Source organism: Scyliorhinus torazame, chromosome 1 (genome assembly GCF_047496885.1).
Source record: "Scyliorhinus torazame isolate Kashiwa2021f chromosome 1, sScyTor2.1, whole genome shotgun sequence".
Taxonomy (NCBI): Eukaryota; Metazoa; Chordata; class Chondrichthyes; order Carcharhiniformes; family Scyliorhinidae; genus Scyliorhinus; species Scyliorhinus torazame.
In genome coordinates, this window is record NC_092707.1 from 101,079,174 (window position 1) to 101,097,975 (window position 18,802).

The following is an 18,802-nucleotide window of genomic DNA, read 5'->3' on the forward strand; positions in this document are numbered from 1 at the left end:
GAGAGTGAATGGAGTGTTCAAGGCATTTTATAAAAAATTATACGAAGCTCAACCCCCGGATGGGAGGGAGAGAATGATGGGCTTTCTGGACTGGCTGGAATTTCCCAAGGTGGAGGAGCAGGAAAGGATGGGACTGGGAGCACAGATTGAAATAGAGGAAGTAGTGAAAGGAATTAGGAGCATGCAGGCGGGGAAGGCTCCGGGACCGGATGGATTCCCAGTTGAATTTTACAGGAAATATGTGGACTTGCTCGCCCCGCTACTGATGAGGACCTTTAATGAGGCAAGGGAAAGGGGACAGCTGCCCCCGACTATGTCAGAGGCAACGATATCGCTTCTCCTAAAGGAGGAAAAGGACCCGCTGCAATGCGGGTCCTATAGACCTATTTCCCTCCTAAATGTAGATGCTAAGATTCTGGCCAAGGTAATGGCAATGAGGATAGAGGATTGTGTCCCGAGGGTGGTCCATGAGGACCAAACTGGGTTTGTGAAGGGGAGACAGCTGAATACGAATATACGGAGGCTGCTAGGGGTAATGATGATGCCCCCACCAGAGGGGGAAGCGGAGATAGTGGTGGCGATGGATGCCGAGAAAGCATTTGATAGAGTGGAGTGGGATTATCTGTGGGAGGTGCTGAGGAGATTTGGTTTTGGAGATGAGTATGTTGGATGGGTGCAGCTGTTGTATAGGGCCCCGATGGCGAGTGTGGTCACGAATGGACGGGGATCTGCATACTTTCGGCTCCATAGAGGGACAAGGCAGGGATGCCCTCTGTCCCCATTATTGTTTGCACTGGCGATTGAGCCCCTGGCAATAGCATTGAGGGGTTCCAAGAAGTGGAGGGGAGTACTTAGAGGAGGAGAAGAACACCGGGTATCTCTATATGCGGATGATTTGTTGTTATATGTAGCGGACCCGGCGGAGGGGATGCCAGAGATAATGCGGACACTTCGGGAGTTTGGAGAATTCTCAGGATATAAACTGAACATGGGGAAAAGTGAGTTGTTTGTGGTGCATCCAGGGGAGCAGAGAAGAGAAATAGAGGACTTTCCGCTGAGGAAGGTAACAAGGGACTTTCGTTACTTGGGGATCCAGATAGCCAAGAATTGGGGTACATTGCATAGGTTAAATTTAACGCGATTGGTGGAACAAATGGAGGAGGACTTCAAGAGATGGGACATGGTGTCCCTGTCACTGGCAGGGAGGGTGCAGGCGGTTAAAATGGTAGTCCTCCCGAGATTCCTCTTTGTGTTTCAGTGCCTCCCGGTGGTGATCACGAAGGCTTTCTTCAAAAGGATCGAAAAGAGTATCATGAGTTTTGTGTGGGCCGGGAAGACCCCGAGAGTGAGGAAGGGATTCTTACAGCGTAGTAGGGATAGCGGGGGGCTGGCATTACCGAGCCTAAGTGAGTACTACTGGGCCGCCAATATCTCAATGGTGAGTAAGTGGATGGGAGAAGAGGAGGGAGCGGCATGGAAGAGATTGGAGAGGGCGTCCTGTAGGGGGACTAGCCTACAAGCTATGGTGATGGCCCCATTGCCGTTCTCACCGAAGAAATACACCACAAGCCCGGTGGTGGTGGCGACTTTGAAAATTTGGGGACAGTGGAGACGACATAGGGGAAAGACGGGAGCCTTGGTGGGGTTCCCGATAAGAAATAACCATAGGTTTGCCCCGGGGAGAATGGATGGGGGATTTGGAATATGGCAAAGAGCAGGAGTAACGCAACTGAAAGATCTGTTTGTGGATGGGAAGTTCGCGAGTCTGGGAGCGCTGACCGAGAAATATGGGTTGCCCCAAGGGAATGCATTCCGGTATATGCAACTGAGGGCTTTTGCGAGGCAACAGGTGAGGGAATTCCCGCAGCTCCCGACGCATGAGGTGCAGGACAGAGTGATCTCAAAGACATGGGTGGGGGACGGTAAGGTGTCAGATATATATAGGGAAATGAGGGACGAGGGGGAGATTATGGTAGATGAACTAAAAGGGAAATGGGAAGAAGAGCTGGGGGAGGAGATTGAGGAGGGGCTGTGGGCGGATGCCCTAAGTAGGGTAAACTCATCGTCCTCGTGTGCCAGGCTAAGCCTGATTCAATTTAAGGTGTTACACAGGGCGCATATGACTGGAGCACGGCTCAGTAAATATTTTGGGGTAGAGGATAGGTGTGCGAGATGCTCGAGAAGCCCAGCGAATCACACCCACATGTTCTGGTCATGTCCGGCACTACAGGGGTTCTGGATGGGGGTGACAAAGGTGCTTTCGAAAGTAGTGGGGGTCCAGGTCGAACCAAGCTGGGGGTTGGCTATATTTGGGGTTGCACAAGAGCCGGGAGTACAGGAGGCGAGAGAGGCCAATGTTTTGGCCTTTGCATCCCTAGTAGCCCGGCGCAGGATACTGTTGATGTGGAAGGAAGCCAAGCCCCCGGGGGTGGAGACCTGGATAAATGACATGGCAGGGTTTATAAAGCTGGAACGGATTAAGTTTGTCCTAAGGGGATCGGCTCAAGGGTTCACCAGGCGGTGGCAACCGTTCGTCAAATACCTTACAGAAAGATAGAGGGAATGGAAAAGAAGAAGGTAGTAGCAGCAGCCCGGGGGGAGGGGGGGGAGGGGGGGGGGGAGGAACCAGAAGGACTCTCAGGGTTGTTAATATATATGTATAATATGTATAGGTCGTTGCTATAAATAATTGTATATTGGACTATTAAATCATATTTTTGGAGAGTGTTTATCTGAGACAAGGCAGTTGCCATTTTGTTTTACTTTTTGTTATATATTATTTATTTTTTGTTTATAAAACAGGTCATTGTTATTTATACTGTTATATTATCGTGTAAAGGATACACAATGTACTGTGATGGTTGACCAAAAATTTTCAATAAAATATTTTTAAAAAAAGGATTTCGGTTGGAGAAAGAACAACAAAAAAAAATGGACTATATTATTATACCTGTTTGAGTGTGGTGTTTTCTTACAATGAAGATGTATATTTACTGTGCGCATTTCTTAGTGGATGGTGCAAAAGTGAAAAATGAAACCATCTTGAAGTTGATGGTTTTTTTTTTCTTTGGGGGAGGTGTCATGTGAGGGTACCTTTAAGACATGGATGTTTTAAGCAATGTACCTTTAAGAAAACAGTGATGTCAGAGAGTGGGTGGAGCTGAGGTCAGGTCAGCCATTTTGCAGTTTTAGTTTTGCAGATTTTGAAAAAGAGCTGGCGTGTGTCTGTGTGTTCCCAGAGATTTGCAGGTTTTTAGTTTCAGTTTGAAAAGAGCTTGTGAGTGTCTGTGTTTTGCAGTGAGCTGGATTTGCTGTGATGTCTGCCATAAAAGACCACCTCTGGATCATTTGGGTGATTTAAACTCATCATAGTAAAGCCTTCAACCTGATGTGATTTTGTTTAAAGGTGTTAAGTCTCTTGGAAGTTTGAAGGAACATTTTAAGGAATTATTTACTGTTGCAATATTTTCTGAGTTGTCTTTGAAGTAAGGGGTGTTAAGAGATCCAATGTTTATTTCAGATGTTAAGTTGAGTTCATGGAATAAACATTGTTTTGTGTTTAAAAACCCACGTGCCCATAATTGTAATCCCACACCTAGGGAAAAAGCCGTGTGCTGGGAAAAGCAACAAATCCATTAAAGGGAGAGGTTGGTTGAACTCCATGATACATTGTGGGGTTCTGAAAAGACCTCGCCCATAACAAAGCAAAGAGTGGGGATTAATGGGTGTTTCTCTGTTTGGCAATCAGTAGCTAGCGGTGTCCCTCAGGGATCAGTGCTGGGTCCACAATTGTTCACAATTTACAGAGATGATTTGGAGTTGGGGACCAAGTGCAATGTGTCCAAGTTTGCAGACGACACTATGATGAGTGGTGAAGCAAAAGGTGCAGAGGATACTGGAAGTCTGCAGAGGGATTTGGATAGTTTAAGTGAATGGGCTAGGGTCTGGCAGATGGAATACAATGTTGACAAATGTGAGGTTATCCATTTTGGTAGGAGTAACAGCAAAAGGGATTATGATTTAAATTCTAAAATATTAAAACATGCTGCTGTGCAGAGGGACCTGGGAGTCCTAGTGCATGAGTCGCAAAAGGTTGGTTTACAGGTGCAACAGGTGAGTAAGAAGGCAAATGAAATTTTGTCCTTCATTGCTAGACGGATGGAATTTAAGACTAGAGAGGTTATGCTGCAATTGTATACGGTGTTAGTGAGGCCACACAAAGAACAAAGAACAAAGAAATGTACAGCACAGGAACAGGCCCTTCGGCCCTCCAAGCCCGTGCCGACCATGCTGCCCGACTAAACTACAATCTTCTACACTTCCTGGGTCCGTATCCTTCTATTCCCATCCTATTCATATATTTGTCAAGATGCCCCTTAAATGTCTCTATCGTCCCTGCTTCCACTACCTCCTCCGGTAGCGAGTTCCAGGCACCCACTACCCTCTGCGTAAAAAACTTGCCTCGTACATCTACTCTAAACCTTGCCCCTCTCACCTTAAACCTATGCCCCCTAGTAATTGACCCCTCTACCCTGGGGAAAAGCCTCTGACTATCCACTCTGTCTATGCCCCTCATAATTTTATATACCTCTATCAGGTCTCCCCTCAACCTCCTTCGTTCCAGTGAGAACAAACCGAGTTTATTCAATCGCTCCTCATAGCTAATGCCCTCCATACCAGGCAACATTCTGGTAAATCTCTTCTGCACCCTCTCTAAAGCCTCCACATCCTTCTGGTAGTGTGGCGACCAGAATTGAACACTATACTCCAAGTGTGGCCTAACTAAGGTTCTATACAGCTGCAACATGACTTGCCAATTCTTATACTCAATGCCCCGGCCAATGAAGGCAAGCATGCCGTATGCCTTCTTGACTACCTTCTCCACCTGTGTTGCCCCTTTCAATGACCTGTGGACCTGTACTCCTAGATCTCTTTGACTTTCAATACGCTTGAGGGTTCTACCATTCACTGTATATTCCCTACCTGCATTAGACCTTCCAAAATGCATTACCTCACATTTGTCCGGATTAAACTCCATCTGCCATCTCTCCGCCCAAGTCTCCAGACAATCTAAATCCTGCTGTATCCTCCGACAGTCCTCATTGCTATCCGCAATTCCACCAACCTTTGTGTCGTCTGCAAGCTTACTAATCAGACCAGTTACATTTTCCTCCAAATCATTTATATATACTACAAAGAGCAAAGGTCCCAGCACTGATCCCTGTGGAACACCACTGGTCACAGCCCTCCAATTAGAAAAGCATCCCTCCATTGCTACTCTCTGCTTTCTATGGCCTAGCCAGTTCTGTATCTACCTTGCCAGCTCACCCCTGATCCCGTGTGACTTCACCTTTTGTACTAGTCTACCATGAGGGACCTTGTCAAAGGCCTTACTGAAGTCCATATAGACAACATCTACTGCCCTATCTGCATCAATCATCTTAGTGACCTCCTCTTAGTGACCTTAGTGACCACACCTGGAGTATTGTGTTCAATTTTGGTCTCCTTACCTGAGAAAGGACGTACTGGCGCTGGAGGGTGTGCAGAGGAGATTCACTCGGTTAATCTCTGAGTTGAGGGGGTTGGATTACGAGGAGAGGTTGAGTAGACTGGGACAGTACTCGTTGGAATTTAGAAGGATGAGGAGGGATCCTATGGAAACATATAAAATTATGAAGGGAATAGATAGGATAGATGCAGGCAGGTTGTCTCCACTGGCGGGTGAAAGCAAAACTAGGGGCATAGCCTCAAAATAAGGGGAAGTTGATTTAGGACTGATCTTAGGAGGAACTTCTTCACCCAAAGGGTTGTGAATCTATGGAATTCCTTGCCCAGTGAAGCAGTTGAGGCTCCTTCATTAAATGTTTTCAAGATAAAGATAGATAGTTTTTTTTAAAGAATAAAGGAATAAAGGGTTATGGTGTTTGGGCCGGAAAGTGGAGCTGAGTCAACAAAAGATCAGCCATGATATCATTGAATGGTGGAGCAGGCTCGAGGGGCCAGATGGTCTACTCCTGCTCCTAGTTCTTATGTTCTTATTTATTGCCAATCCTGCATTGCCCTTCAGAAGATGGTGGTGAGCTGCCCTCTTGAACTGCTGCGGTCCCTGAAGTGTAGGTACTCCCACAGTGCTGATAGGGAGGGAGTTCCAGGATTTTGACCCAATTTGTCCACAGCAACATATAAAAAGAACGCTCTTGTACCTCTTACAACAAAGCGCTTTATAGCCAATGAAGTAATTATGAAGAGTCGTCACTACTGCAATGTAGGAAACATGGCAGCTCATTTCTCTATAACAAGGTCCCACAAAAAATGAAATAAATGACTTGGATAATTTGATTTAGCAATGCTGATTTAATGATAAATATTGGCAAGGGCACCAGGTAGAACTCCCCTGTTCTTCAAACAGTGCCATGGAATCTTTCACGTCCACCCAATGGGAGCCATTGTTTAACATTTCATCCAAAATCAGCACTTCCAACCATGCAGCATTCCCTCATTACTGCGCTGGAGTGTCAGCCTGCATTTCAACAAGTCTCTGCACTGCAACTTGAAAGCACAAGTTCTGTGACTGACAGCTAATATCTTTTGAGAATCTGAGAGTAAAGGGTGTATCCAGAGTATCCAGAGAGTAAAGGCAGAAAACAATCAAATGCCGCATAATAAGATTCAGAATTGTGCGCTGCAGTGCCAGGCTCACTCAGATGCATGCGGCAGTCGATTAAGCATAGTTAAGGTCCCCCAGTTTAGAGATAACCTACCTGAGTGCACCTTCCGAACCATAGTAAGGCTCGTTGTCAGTGGTTTCACAGAAGTAATTTCTCTCTCTGTTGTAAGATTTCCTGCCCCTGCAGAGCCTGCAGAGGTTGGGGAAGGAAATCCCCGCCCCTGGAGCACAGGCTGCGCTGAAAAATTTACTGGTGGCTGTGAAATCAAAAGAAGTGCTGTGAACGACCGACAAAAGATTTGAACAAATGCATGAGCACAGATTTTAATCCCAATTTCATTGTCAGTTTTGAAAGGGCCAATCCATAGGATCCCTACTGTGTAGAGTGAGGCCATTTGGCCTCTGTACTGACCCTCTGAAAGAGCACCCTACCTAGGGCCACTCCCCTGCCCTATCCCTGTAACCCCAACTAACCTACACATCATTGGACACTAAGGGGCAATTGATCGCGGCCAAACCACCTAACTGCACATCTTTGGGCTGTGGAAGGAAACCGGGGCACCCAGAGGAAACCCACGCAGACACGGGGAGAATGTGCAAACTCCACACAGACAGTGACCTAAGGCCGGAATTGAACCCGGGTCACTGGTGCTGTGAGGCAGCAGTGCTAGCCACTGTGCCACCATGCTGACCAATGAATGAATGAAACACAGGTCAATATATCATTAGTTTGAGCCTGTTAATGCCTGTCCACTGATGCTACCTGATAGAACCGGTTGCCTTCAGAGAACCGACTGCACTGCCATGGAGGGCCACTGAACTGGGAAATGTCTGCACTACAAAACTCCTTCACTGGCTGCAAAGCACTCTGGGGCGTCTAATGTTCTACTTGCCCATCCATCCCATGGGATGGGAACAAAAGGAGGCCATTTAGTGGGAGGCCATGGAGTTTCACCCTTCAGTCAGATCATGGATGATCTGAACCTCAGCTTCATTTATACAAATAACAAATACACTTTTGATCTGTGTCCTTTGATACATTCACATAACAACCTCAGTCTTGAGAATTGAATTCAGTGGTTCTCAATCTTTTCAACTAACTGACATTTTTCCAATAGATTATTAATCAGGGAACCACCCTCACACCACCCTGACCCCCCCACCAGCCCCCCACCCTGACCCCTCCACCAGCCACCCACCCTGACCCCCCCACCACCCTGACCCCCCCACCAGCCCCCCACCCTGACCCCCCCACCAGCCCCCCACCCTGACCCCCCCACCAGCCCCCCACCCTGACCCCCCCAACGGCCCCCCACCCTGACCCCCCACCAGCCCCCCACCCTGAACCCCCCACCAGCCCCCCACCCTGACCTCCCCACCAGCCCCCCACCCTGAACCCCCCACCAGCCACCCACCCTGACCTCCACACCACCCTGACCTCCCCACCACCCTGACCCCCCCCCCCAGCCGCCCACCACCTTGACCCCCCCACCAGCCCCCCACCCTGACCTCCCCACCACCCTGACCTCCCCAGCCGCCCACCGCCATGACCTCCCCACCACCCTGACCTCCCCACCACCCTGACCCCCCCACCAGCCCCCCACCCTGACCCCCCCACCAGCCCCCCACCCTGACCCCCCCACCAGCCCCCCACCAGCCCCCCACCCTGACCTCCCCACCAGCCCCCCACCCTGACCCCCCTAACAGCCACCCACCCTGACCTCCCCACCAGCCCCCCACCCTGACCTCCCCACCAGCCCCCCACCCTGACCTCCCCACCAGCCCCCCACCCTGACCTCCCCACCACCCTGACCTCCCAACCAGCCCCCCAGCCTGACCTCCCCACCAGCCCCCCACCCTGACCTCCCCACCAGCCCCCCACCCTGACCCCCCCACCAGCCCCCCACCCTGACCCCCCCTACCAGCCCCCCACCCGGACCTCCCCACCAGCCCCCCACCCTGACCTCCCCACCAGCCCACCACCCTGACCTCCCCACCAGCCCTCACCCTGACCCCCCCCACCAGCCCCCCACCCTGGCCTCCCCACCAGCCCCCCACCCTGACCCCCCACCAGCCCACCACCCTGACCCCCCACCAGCCCCCCACCCTGACCCCCCCACCAGCCCCCCAATCTGACCCCCCCACCAGCCCCCCACCCTGACCCCCCCACCAGCCCACCACCCTGACCCCTCACCAGCCCCCCACCCTGACCCCCCCACCAGCCCCCCAATCTGACCAACCCCAACAGCCCCCCACCCTGACCCCCCCACCAGCCCCCCACCCTGACCCCCCCTACCAGCCCCCCACCCGGACCTCCCCACCAGCCCCGCACCCTGACCTCCCCACCAGCCCACCACCCTGACCTCCCCACCAGCCCTCACCCTGACCCCCCCCCCACCAGCCCCCCACCCTGGCCTCCCCACCAGCCCCCCACCCTGACCCCCCACCAGCCCACCACCCTGACCCCCCACCAGCCCCCCACCCTGACCCCCCCACCAGCCCCCCAATCTGACCCCCCCACCAGCCCCCCACCCTGACCCCCCCACCAGCCCACCACCCTGACCCCTCACCAGCCCCCCACCCTGACCCCCCCACCAGCCCCCCAATCTGACCAACCCCAACAGCCCCCCACCTTGACCCCCCCACGAGCCCCCCACCCTGACCCCCCCACCACCCTGACCTCCCCACCACCCTGACCCCCCCAGCCGCCCACCACCTTGACCCCCCCACCAGCCCACCACCCTGACCTCCCCACCACCCTGACCTCCCCACCACCCTGACCCCCCCAGCCGCCCACCACCTTGACCCCCCCACCAGACCCCCACCCTGACCTCCCCACCACCCTGACCTCCCCAGCCGCCCACCGCCATGACCTCCCCACCACCCTGACCCCCCCAGCCGCCCACCACCCTGACCCCACCAGCCCCCACCCTGACCTCCCCACCAGCCCCCCACCCTGACCGCCCCACCAGCCCCCCACCCTGACCTCCCCAGCCGCCCACCACCCTGACCTCCCCACCACCCTGACCCCCCCACAAGCCCACCACCCTGACCCCCCCCACCAGCCCACCACCCTGACCTCCCCACCAGCCCACCACCCTGACCTCCATACCAGCCCACCACCCTGACCCCCCCCCCCACCAACCCCCCACCCTGACCTCCCCACCACCCTGACCTTCCCACCAGCCCACCACCCTGACCTCCCCACCAGCCCTCACCCTGACCTCCCCACCAGCCCCCCACCCTGACCTCCCCACCAGCCCCCCACCCTGACCTCCCCACCAGCCCACCACCCTGCCCCCCCCCAGCCGCCCACCACCCTGACCCCCCCAGCCGCCCACCACCCTGACCCCCCCCCAGCCGCCCACCACCCTGACCCCCCCGCCCACCACCCTGACCTCCCGAGCCGCCCACTTAACTTAGAACGCGATATAAAATTCTTCACTGTTTTCTGTGAACAGTGTTTCCATCAGGAGTTTAAGAAAATAGGGGCTGGATTCTCCACCCCAGCGGGCCACATTTCTGGTTCAGCACGCTGGCGGGGTGCTCCGTTACGCCGGCTGGTCAATGAGGTTTCCACCGTCAGGAAACCTCCGGGCGACCGGCAAAACGGAGCGTCCCACCGGCGGAGAATCCAGCCACAGCTCTTTGCCTACAGATATTAGAGAGATGTGCATGCCCATTTCTCACTGCAGAGTTTGTCAATCCTTGGCAGGAGCACAACGAGAGCAGGAGCACGGGGAGAGGCCAGGGACACAGGGAGAGAACAGGGACACGGGAGATGGCAGGAGCATGGGGAGAGAAGCTGCATGGGGAGAGATCAGGAACACAGGGAGAGAGCAGTGTCGGGGGAGAGAGCAGGAGCAAGCGGAGGGAGCAGGAGCATGGAGAGAGAGCAGGACGAGAGCAGGAGCAAGGGGAGAGAGCAGGAGCATGGAGAGAGAGCAGGTGCGAGAGCAGGAGCAAGGGGAGAGAGCAGGAGCATGGAGAGAGAGCAGGAGCGAGAGCAGGAGCAAGGGGAGAGAGCAGGAGCATGGACAGAGAGCAGGAGCGAGAGCAGGAGCAAGGGGAGAGAGCAATAGCATGGAGAGAGAGCAGGAGCGAGAGCAGGAACAAGGGGAGAGAGCAGGAGCATGGAGAGACAGCAGGAGCACGGTGAGAGAGCAGGAGCACGGAGAGAGCAGGAGCACGGAGAGAGACAAGGAGCATGGAGAGAGAGCAGGAGCACTGAGAGATAGCAGGAGCAGGGAGAGAGAGCAGGAGCACAGAGAGAGAGAGCAGGAGCTGGGAGAGACAGCAGGAGCACGGGGAGAGAGAAGGAGAATGGTGCGGGAGAGCAGAAGCACTGGGAGAGAGCAGGAGCACTGGGAGAGAGCAGGAGCATGGAGAGAGAGCAGTGGCACGGAGTGAGAGCAGGAGCATGGAGAGAGAGCAGGAGCACAGAGACAGAGCAGGAGCACGGAGAGTCAGCAGGAGCACGGAGAGAGAGCATGGGTACGGAGAGAGAGCAGGAGCACGGAGACAGAGAAGGAGCATGGAGAGAGAGCAGGAGCAAGCGGAGATGCAGGAGCAAGGGGAGAGAGCAGGTGCACGGAGAGAGATCAGGAGCACGGAGAGAGAGCAGGAGCACAGAGCGCGAGCAGGAGGACAGAGAGAGCAGGAGCACAGAGAGAGCAGGAGCATGGGGAGAGAGCAGGAGCACAGAGAGAGCAGGAGCACAGAGAATGAGCAGGAGCACAGAGAGAACAGGACCAAGGGGAGAGAGCAGGAGCAAGCGGAGATGCAGGAGCAAGGGGAGAGAGCAGGGTCACGGAGAGAGAGTAGGAGCGAGAGCAGGAGCAAGGGGAGAGAGCAGGAGCATGGAGAGAGAGCATGAGCATGGAGAGAGAGCAGGAGCATGGCGAGGTAGCAGGAACAGGGAAAGAGAGCAGGAACAGGGAGAGAGAGCAGGAGCATGTAGAGAGAGCAGGAGCACGGAGAGAGAGCAGGAGCACGGAAAGAGCGCTGGAGGTCGTAGAGAGAGCAGGAGCACGGAAAGAGAGCAGGGGCATGGAGAGAGAGCAGGGGCACAGCGAGCGCAGGAGCTGGGAGAGACAGCAGGAGCACGGGGAGAGAGCAGGAGGGTGGTGGGGGAGAGCAGGAGCACTGGGAGAGAGCAGGAGCATGGGGAGAGAGCAGGAGCACGGAGAGAGCAGGAGCACGGAGAGAGAGCAGGAGCCCATAGAGAGCAGGAGCACAGAGAGAGCAGGAGCCCAGAGAGAGCAGAAGCCCAGAGAGAGCAGGAGCACAGAGAGAGCAGGAGCATGGGGAGAGAGCAGGAGCACAGAGAGAGCAGGAGCACAGAGAATGAGCAGGAGCACAGAGAGAGCAGGAGCACAGAGAGAACAGGAGCAAGGGAGAGAGCAGGAGCAAGCGGAGATGCAGGAGCAAGGGGAGAGAGCAGGAGCACGGAGAGAGAGCAGGAGCAAGAGCAGGAGCAAGGGGAGAGAGCAGGAACATGGAGAGAGAGCATGAGCATGGAGAGAGAGCAGGAGCGAGAGCAGGAGCTCGGAGAGAGAGCAGGAGCACGGTGAGAGAGCAGGAGCGAGAGCAGGAGCACGGAGAGAGAGCAGAATCACAGGGAGAGAGCAGGGGCATGGGGATAGAGCAGGAGCACAGGGAGAGAGCAGGAGCACAGGGAGAGAGCAGGAGCCGAGAGAGAGCAGGAGTTCAGAGAGAGCAGGAGGCCAGGGAGAGCAGGAGCACAGAGAGAGCAGGAGCACGGGGAGAGAGCAGGAGCACGGGGAGAGAGTACGGCATGGAGAGAGAGCAGGAGCACAGGAAGAGAGCAGGAACACAGGGAGAAAGCAGGAGCACAGGGAGAGAGCAGGAGCCCAGAGAGAGCAAGAGCTCAGAGAGAGCAGGAGCCAAGAGAGAGCAGGAGCACAGAGAGAGCAGGAGCACGGGGAGAGAGCAGGGGCATGGAGAGAGAGCAGGGGCACGGGGAGAGAGTAGGGGCATGGAGAGAGAGCAGGAGCCCAGGGAGAACAGGAGCACGGGGAGAGAGCAGGAGCACGGTGAGAGGAGGAGCACGGGGAGAGAGCTGGAGCATGGGGAGAGAGCTGGAGTAGGGACAGAGAGCAGGAGCATGAAGAGAGCAGGAGAGCGGAGAGAAAACCGGAGCACGGAGAGAGAGCAGGAGCATGAAGAGAGCAGGAGAGTGGAGAGAAAGTAGGAACATGGGGAGTGAGCAGCGGCACGGTGGTGAAGAGCAGGACCACGGGGAGAGATAGCAGGAGAATGGGTGAAGGCAAGAACATGGTGAGAGAGCAGAAATGGGGAGAGAGCAGGAACAGGGAGAGAGAGCAGGAGCATGGATAGAGAGCTGGAGCATGGAGAGAGAGCAGGAGCATGGAGAGAGCAGGAGCAGGAAGAGAGAGCAGGAGCATGGAGAGAGCAGGAGCAGAGAGAGCAGGAGCATGGAGAGAGCAGGAGCAGGCAGAGAGAGCAGGAGCATGGACAGAAAGCAGGAGTATGGGGAGAGAGTAGGGGCATGGAGAGAGAGAAGGAGCATGGAGAGAGAGAAGGAGCATGGAGAGAGAGCAGGAGCATGGAGAGAAAGCAGGAGCGTGGGGAGAGAGTAGGGGCATGGAGAGAAAGAAGGAGCATGGAGAGAGAGCAGGAGCATGGAGAGAGTGCAGAGGCATGGAGAGAGAGCAGGAGCATGGAGAGAGAGCAGGAACAGGGAGAGAGAGTGTGGTATTATCAGGTATTGCAGTACCCGAGAGTCTGAAAACCATTGGTTAAACCTAGAGTTTACCACTGGCTGTTTTGTATGTATCTCCGCCCTGACAGGCGGGGTATAAGAACCGGGGCCGTCCCAGCAGCCCTCATTCTGTATCGAAGCTGCTGGGGAACAGTTCAAGTCTATTAAAGCCTTCAGTTATGTTAGTACCTCATTTTAATAGTAATTGATCGTGCATCAATTTAATGGACTACGACTTAAGCTGAAAAGATGGATCTCCGAATCAAGCCGGAGTGTCTGCAACTCAGCCCCCATGCGGAGAACTCGGCGGCGATATTTAAGCACTGGCTGGCGTGTTTTAAAGGCTACCTCGAGATGGTCGGAGGCACCCCCTCAGGAGAACAGAAACTGCATCTCCTGCACTCAAGGGTAAGCCCTGGGATCTACATCCTCATTGAGGAGGCGGAAGACTTCGATGTAGCGATCAAACTGTTAAAAGGACATTATATCCACCCTGTAAATCAGGTCTACGCACGTCACCTGCTTGCAACAAGACGGCAAAGCCCTGGGGAATCATTGGAAGAGTTCTACCGCGCGCTACTGGTGCTGGGCAGAAACTGTGGCTGCCCGCAAGTTTCGGGGAACAAGCACACGGAACTCCTAATCCGGGATGCCTTCGTAGCAGGTATGAACTCCTCAGAGATCCGCCAGCGGCTCTTAGAAAAAGACACCCTGGGACTTAGAGAGACACAGGCCCTGGCAGGGTCCATGGACGTTGCCTCCAGAAACGCGCAATCCTATGTGCCCGACCGCGCGGCGGCCCCCTGGGCAGCGTGGCACCCCGCAGCGGCAGCCCCACAGACTTTCCCCATGTCCCCGCAGGCCTGCACTGTAAGACGGCCCCCTAACTCCATCGGGCCCCGCTGTTTCTTCTGCAGACAGGCGAAGCACCCCCGCCAGCGCTGCCCGGCCCACACCTCCACCTGCAAAGGGTGCGGCAAGAAGGGCCATTTTGTGCGGGTCTGCCAGGCACGAGCGGTGGCCGCAGTCTCTAGCGGCGACTTTGGACCGCCGCAACAATCTTCTCTTCGGGCCCCAGGAGGCCAGCACTCACCACCACCCCCCTATCCTAGAGCCACGTGCGACCCACGGACGCGGCCATCTTGTTCCTCGGACACCACGCGGGACAGATGGGCGCCGCCATTTTGTCCATCCCCGACCACCATGTGCGACCCATGGGGGACGCCATCTTGGATGGGGCCCCAGGACCCCAGCACGGCCCACTACACGCTGCCCGATCAAAACCCGCAACTACTTCATCTGGCCTCGGTGACTCTGGAGCAAAATCGACCTCGGACACTCTTATCAGCAACGACGACGGTCTTCATCAACGGCCACGAGACGTCTTGCCTGATCGACTCTGGGAGCACGGAGAGCTTCATACACCCCGGCACGGTAAGGCACTGTTCACTTGTTACCCACCCTGTAAACCAAAGGATCTCCCTGGCCTCCAGTTCACACTCGGTGGAGAAACATAGGATGGTCATTGACTACAGTCAGACAATCAACAGGTTTACGCAGCTGGACGCGTACCCTCTCCCCCGCATATCCGACTTGGTAAACAGGATCGCGCATTATAAGGTCTTCTCCACGGTGGATCTCAAGTCCGTCTACCATCAACTACCCCTCCGTACTAGTGACCGCAAAGACACTGCCTTCGAGGCAGATGGGCGGCTCTATCATTTTTTAAGGGTTCCCTTTGGTGGCACTAACGGGGTCTCGGTCTTCCAGCGCGAGATGGACCGAATGGTTGACTGGTACGGTTTACGCGCAACGTTTCCGTATCTCAATAATGTCACCATCTGCGGCCATGACCAGCAGGACCACGACACTAACCTCCGAAAAATTTTCCAGACCGCTAAAATCCTTACCTTAACGTATAATAAGGATAAATGCGTATTTAGCACCGACCATCTAGCCATTCTCGGCTACGTAGTGCGAAATGGAGTTATAGACCCCGACTCTGAACACATGCACCCCCTTATGGAGTTCCCCCTCCCTCACTGCCCCAAGGCCCTGAAGCGCTGCCTCGGGTTTTTCAGCTATTACGCACAGTGGGTCCCCAACTACGCAGACAAAGCCCGACCCCTAATCCAGTCCAAAACCTTCCCCCTGTCGACGGAGGCCCGCCAGGCCTTCAGCCGCATCAAAGCAGACATTGCAAAGGCCACGATGCGCACCATCGACAAGTCCCTCCCCTTCCAGGTCGAGAGCGACGCGTCTGACGTAGCTCTGGCCGCCACCCTCAACCAAGCAGGCAGACCCGTGGCCTTCTTCTCCCGTACACTCCATGCTTCCGAAATTCGTCATTCCTCGGTCGAAAAAGAGGCACAAGCCATATTAGAAGCTGTGCGACACTGGAGGCATTACCTGGCCGGCAGGAGGTTCACTCTCCTCACTGACCAACGGTCGATGGCGTTCATGTTTGATAATGCACAGCGTGGCAAGATAAAAAAACGACAAGATCTTGCAGGAGGATAGAACTCTCCACCTACAACTACGAGATCTTGTATCGTCCCGGGAAGCTAAACGAGCCTCCTGATGCCCTGTCCCGTGGCACATGTGCCAACGCACAAGTGGACCGCCTCCGAGACCTCCACGAGGACCTCTGCCACCCGGGGGTCACTCGTTTTTTCCACTTTATTAAGACCCGCAACCTGCCCTACTCCATCGAGGAGGTCAGGACAGCCACCAGGGACTGACAAATCTGCGCAGAGGCAAACCGCACTTTTATCGGCCAGAGAGGGCGCACCTGATAAAGGCTTCCCGTCCCTTTGAACGCCTCAGCATGGACTTCAAAGGCTCCCTCCCCTCTACCGAACGCAACACGTACTTTTTGAACGTGATTGACGAGTACTCCTGGTTCCCATTCGCCATCCCCTGCCCAGACATGACCGCAACCACCATCATCAAGGCCCTCCAGGGTATCTTTACACGGTTCGGTTTCCCCACGTACATACACAGTGATAGGGGGTCCTCCTTTATGAGTGACGAACTGCGTCAATTCCTGCTCAACAAGGGCATCGCCTCAAGCAGGATGACCAGATACAACCCCCGGGGAAATGGGCAGCCAGAGAGGGAGAACGGAACGGTCTGGAAGACCGTCCTACTGGCCCTACGGTCCAGGGCCCTCCCAGTCTCCTGCTGGCAAGAAGTCCTCCCGGAGGCCCTCCACGCCATCCGGTCACTGCTCTGTACAACTACCAACCAGACACCTCATAAACATCTCCTTGTTTTCCCCAGGAAGTCCTCCTCCGGGACCTCGCTCCCGACTTGGCTAGCAACATCCTGACCCATCCTGCTCCGAAAACACGTGCGGGCACACAAGTCGGACCCATTGGTCGAGAGGGTCCACCTGCTGCACGCTAACCCCCAGTACGCCTACGTGGTGTTCCCTGACGGCTGGCAAGATACGGTCTCCCTACGAACCCTGGCGCCCGCCGGAATCCCACGTGCACCTGAACCACCAGCCCCACCTCCCTCCCCCTTCCTCCACAGCACCTCACAAGAGGGTCAGTCCTCCCGCCGCCCCTGCCTAGGCCCTCCCACCCACCGACGCCCCCTACAGGCGCCCCCCTCTCTTGTCAACCATTTGCCCCACCAGCAAGGGGTGACGAAGCTGCCATGGAGGCCGAAGCAATGCTCCCGGAGTCGCAGACGCCCGGACCCCCACCAGAAACACCATCGAGGCCCAGACGATCCAGGAGGACGACCAGGCCACCCGACCGACTGATTGCTTCAGTATAACTGATCTGTAACTGTAAATAAACACCGAATGTATATATCTTCCACGATTGTAAATATTCTCTACAATCCTGTAAAGAGGTATCACGGTACCTCCATATCTGATCATACCATGTTAAATGCAATTGTAACCACTGGCCACCAACCCACAGGACTCTTTTTTAACAGGGGGTGAATGTGGAATTATCAGGTATTGCAGCACCCGAGAGGCTGAAGACCATTGGTTAAACCTAGGAGGTTACCATTGGCTGTTTTGTATGTAGCTCCGCCCTGACAGGCGGGGTATAAGAACCGGTGCCGTCCCAGCAGCCCTCATTCTGTACCGAAGCTGCTGGGGAACAGTTCTACTCTATTAAAGCCTTCAGTTATGTCACTATCTCGTTTTAAGAGTAATTGATCGTGCATCAGAGAGCAGGTGCATGGAGAGAGAGCAGGAGTGTGGGGAGAGAGCAGGAGAATGGAGAGAGAGCAGGAGCATGGAGAGAGAGCAGGAGCATGGAGGGAGAGCAGGAGCATGGAGAGAGAGCAGGAGCATAGAGAGAGAGCAGGAGCAGGGAGAGAGAGCAGGAGCATGGCGAGGTAGCAGGAACAGGGCGAGAGAGCAGGAACAGGGAGAGAGAGCAGGAGCATAGTAAGGTAGCAGGAACAGGGAGAGCGAGCAGGAACAGGGAGAGAGAGCAGGAGCACGGAGAGAGAGCAGGAGCACGGAGAGAGAGCAGGAGCACGGAGAGAGAGCAGGAGCATGGAGAGAGAGCAGGAGCATGGAGAGAGAGCAGGAGCATGGAGAGAGAGCAGGAGCCTGGAGAACGAGCAGGAGCACTGAGAGAGAGCAGGAACAGGGAGAGAGAGCAGGAACAGAGACAGAGAGCAGGAGCATGGAGAGAGCAGGAGCATGGAGAGAGAGCAGGAGCGCGGGGAGAGAGCAGGAGCATGGAGAGAGAGCAGGGCATGGAGAGAGAGCAGGAGCATGGTGACGTAGCAGGAACAGGGAGAGAGAGCAGGAACAGGGAGAGAGAGCAGGAGCATGGCGAGATAGCAGGAACAGGGAGAGAGAGCAGGAACAGGGAGAGAGTGCAGGAACAGGGAGCAAGAGCAGGAGCACGGCGAGAGAGCAGGAGCATGGCGAGGTAGCAGGAACAGGGAGAGAGAGCAGGAACAGGGAGGGAGAGCAGAAGCATGGAGTGAGAGCAGGAACAAGGAGCGAGAGCAGGAGCATGGCGAGAGAGCAGGAGCATGGCGAGTTGGCAGGAACAGGGAGAGAGAGCAGGAGCATGGCGAGATAGCAGGAACAGGGAGAGAGAGCAGGAACAGGGAGAGAGAGCAGGAGCATGGAGAGAGAGCAGGAACAGGGAGAGAGAGCAGGAACAGAGACAGAGAGCAGGAGCATGGAGAGAGAGCAGGAGCATGGAGAGAGAGCAGGAGCGCGGGGAGAGAGCAGGAGCATGGAGAGAGAGCAGGGCATGGAGAGAGAGCAGGAGCATGGTGACGTAGCAGGAACAGGGAGAGAGAGCAGGAACAGGGAGAGAGAGCAGGAGCATGGCGAGATAGCAGGAACAGGGAGAGAGAGCAGGAACAGGGAGAGAGTGCAGGAACAGGGAGCAAGAGCA

General features: G+C 55.2%; 1 protein-coding gene across 1 annotated transcript in view; it reads right to left on the reverse strand.

Annotated features, from left to right (window-relative positions):
- The window catches only part of sxph (saxiphilin), a 364,013-nt gene that overhangs the window by 106,379 nt on the left and 238,832 nt on the right, over positions 1-18,802 (reverse strand). The window contains exon 5 of the mRNA XM_072498706.1: positions 6,762-6,924. Within this exon, the coding sequence (XP_072354807.1) occupies positions 6,762-6,924 (163 nt within the window). The remainder of the gene's footprint in view (positions 1-6,761; positions 6,925-18,802) is intronic.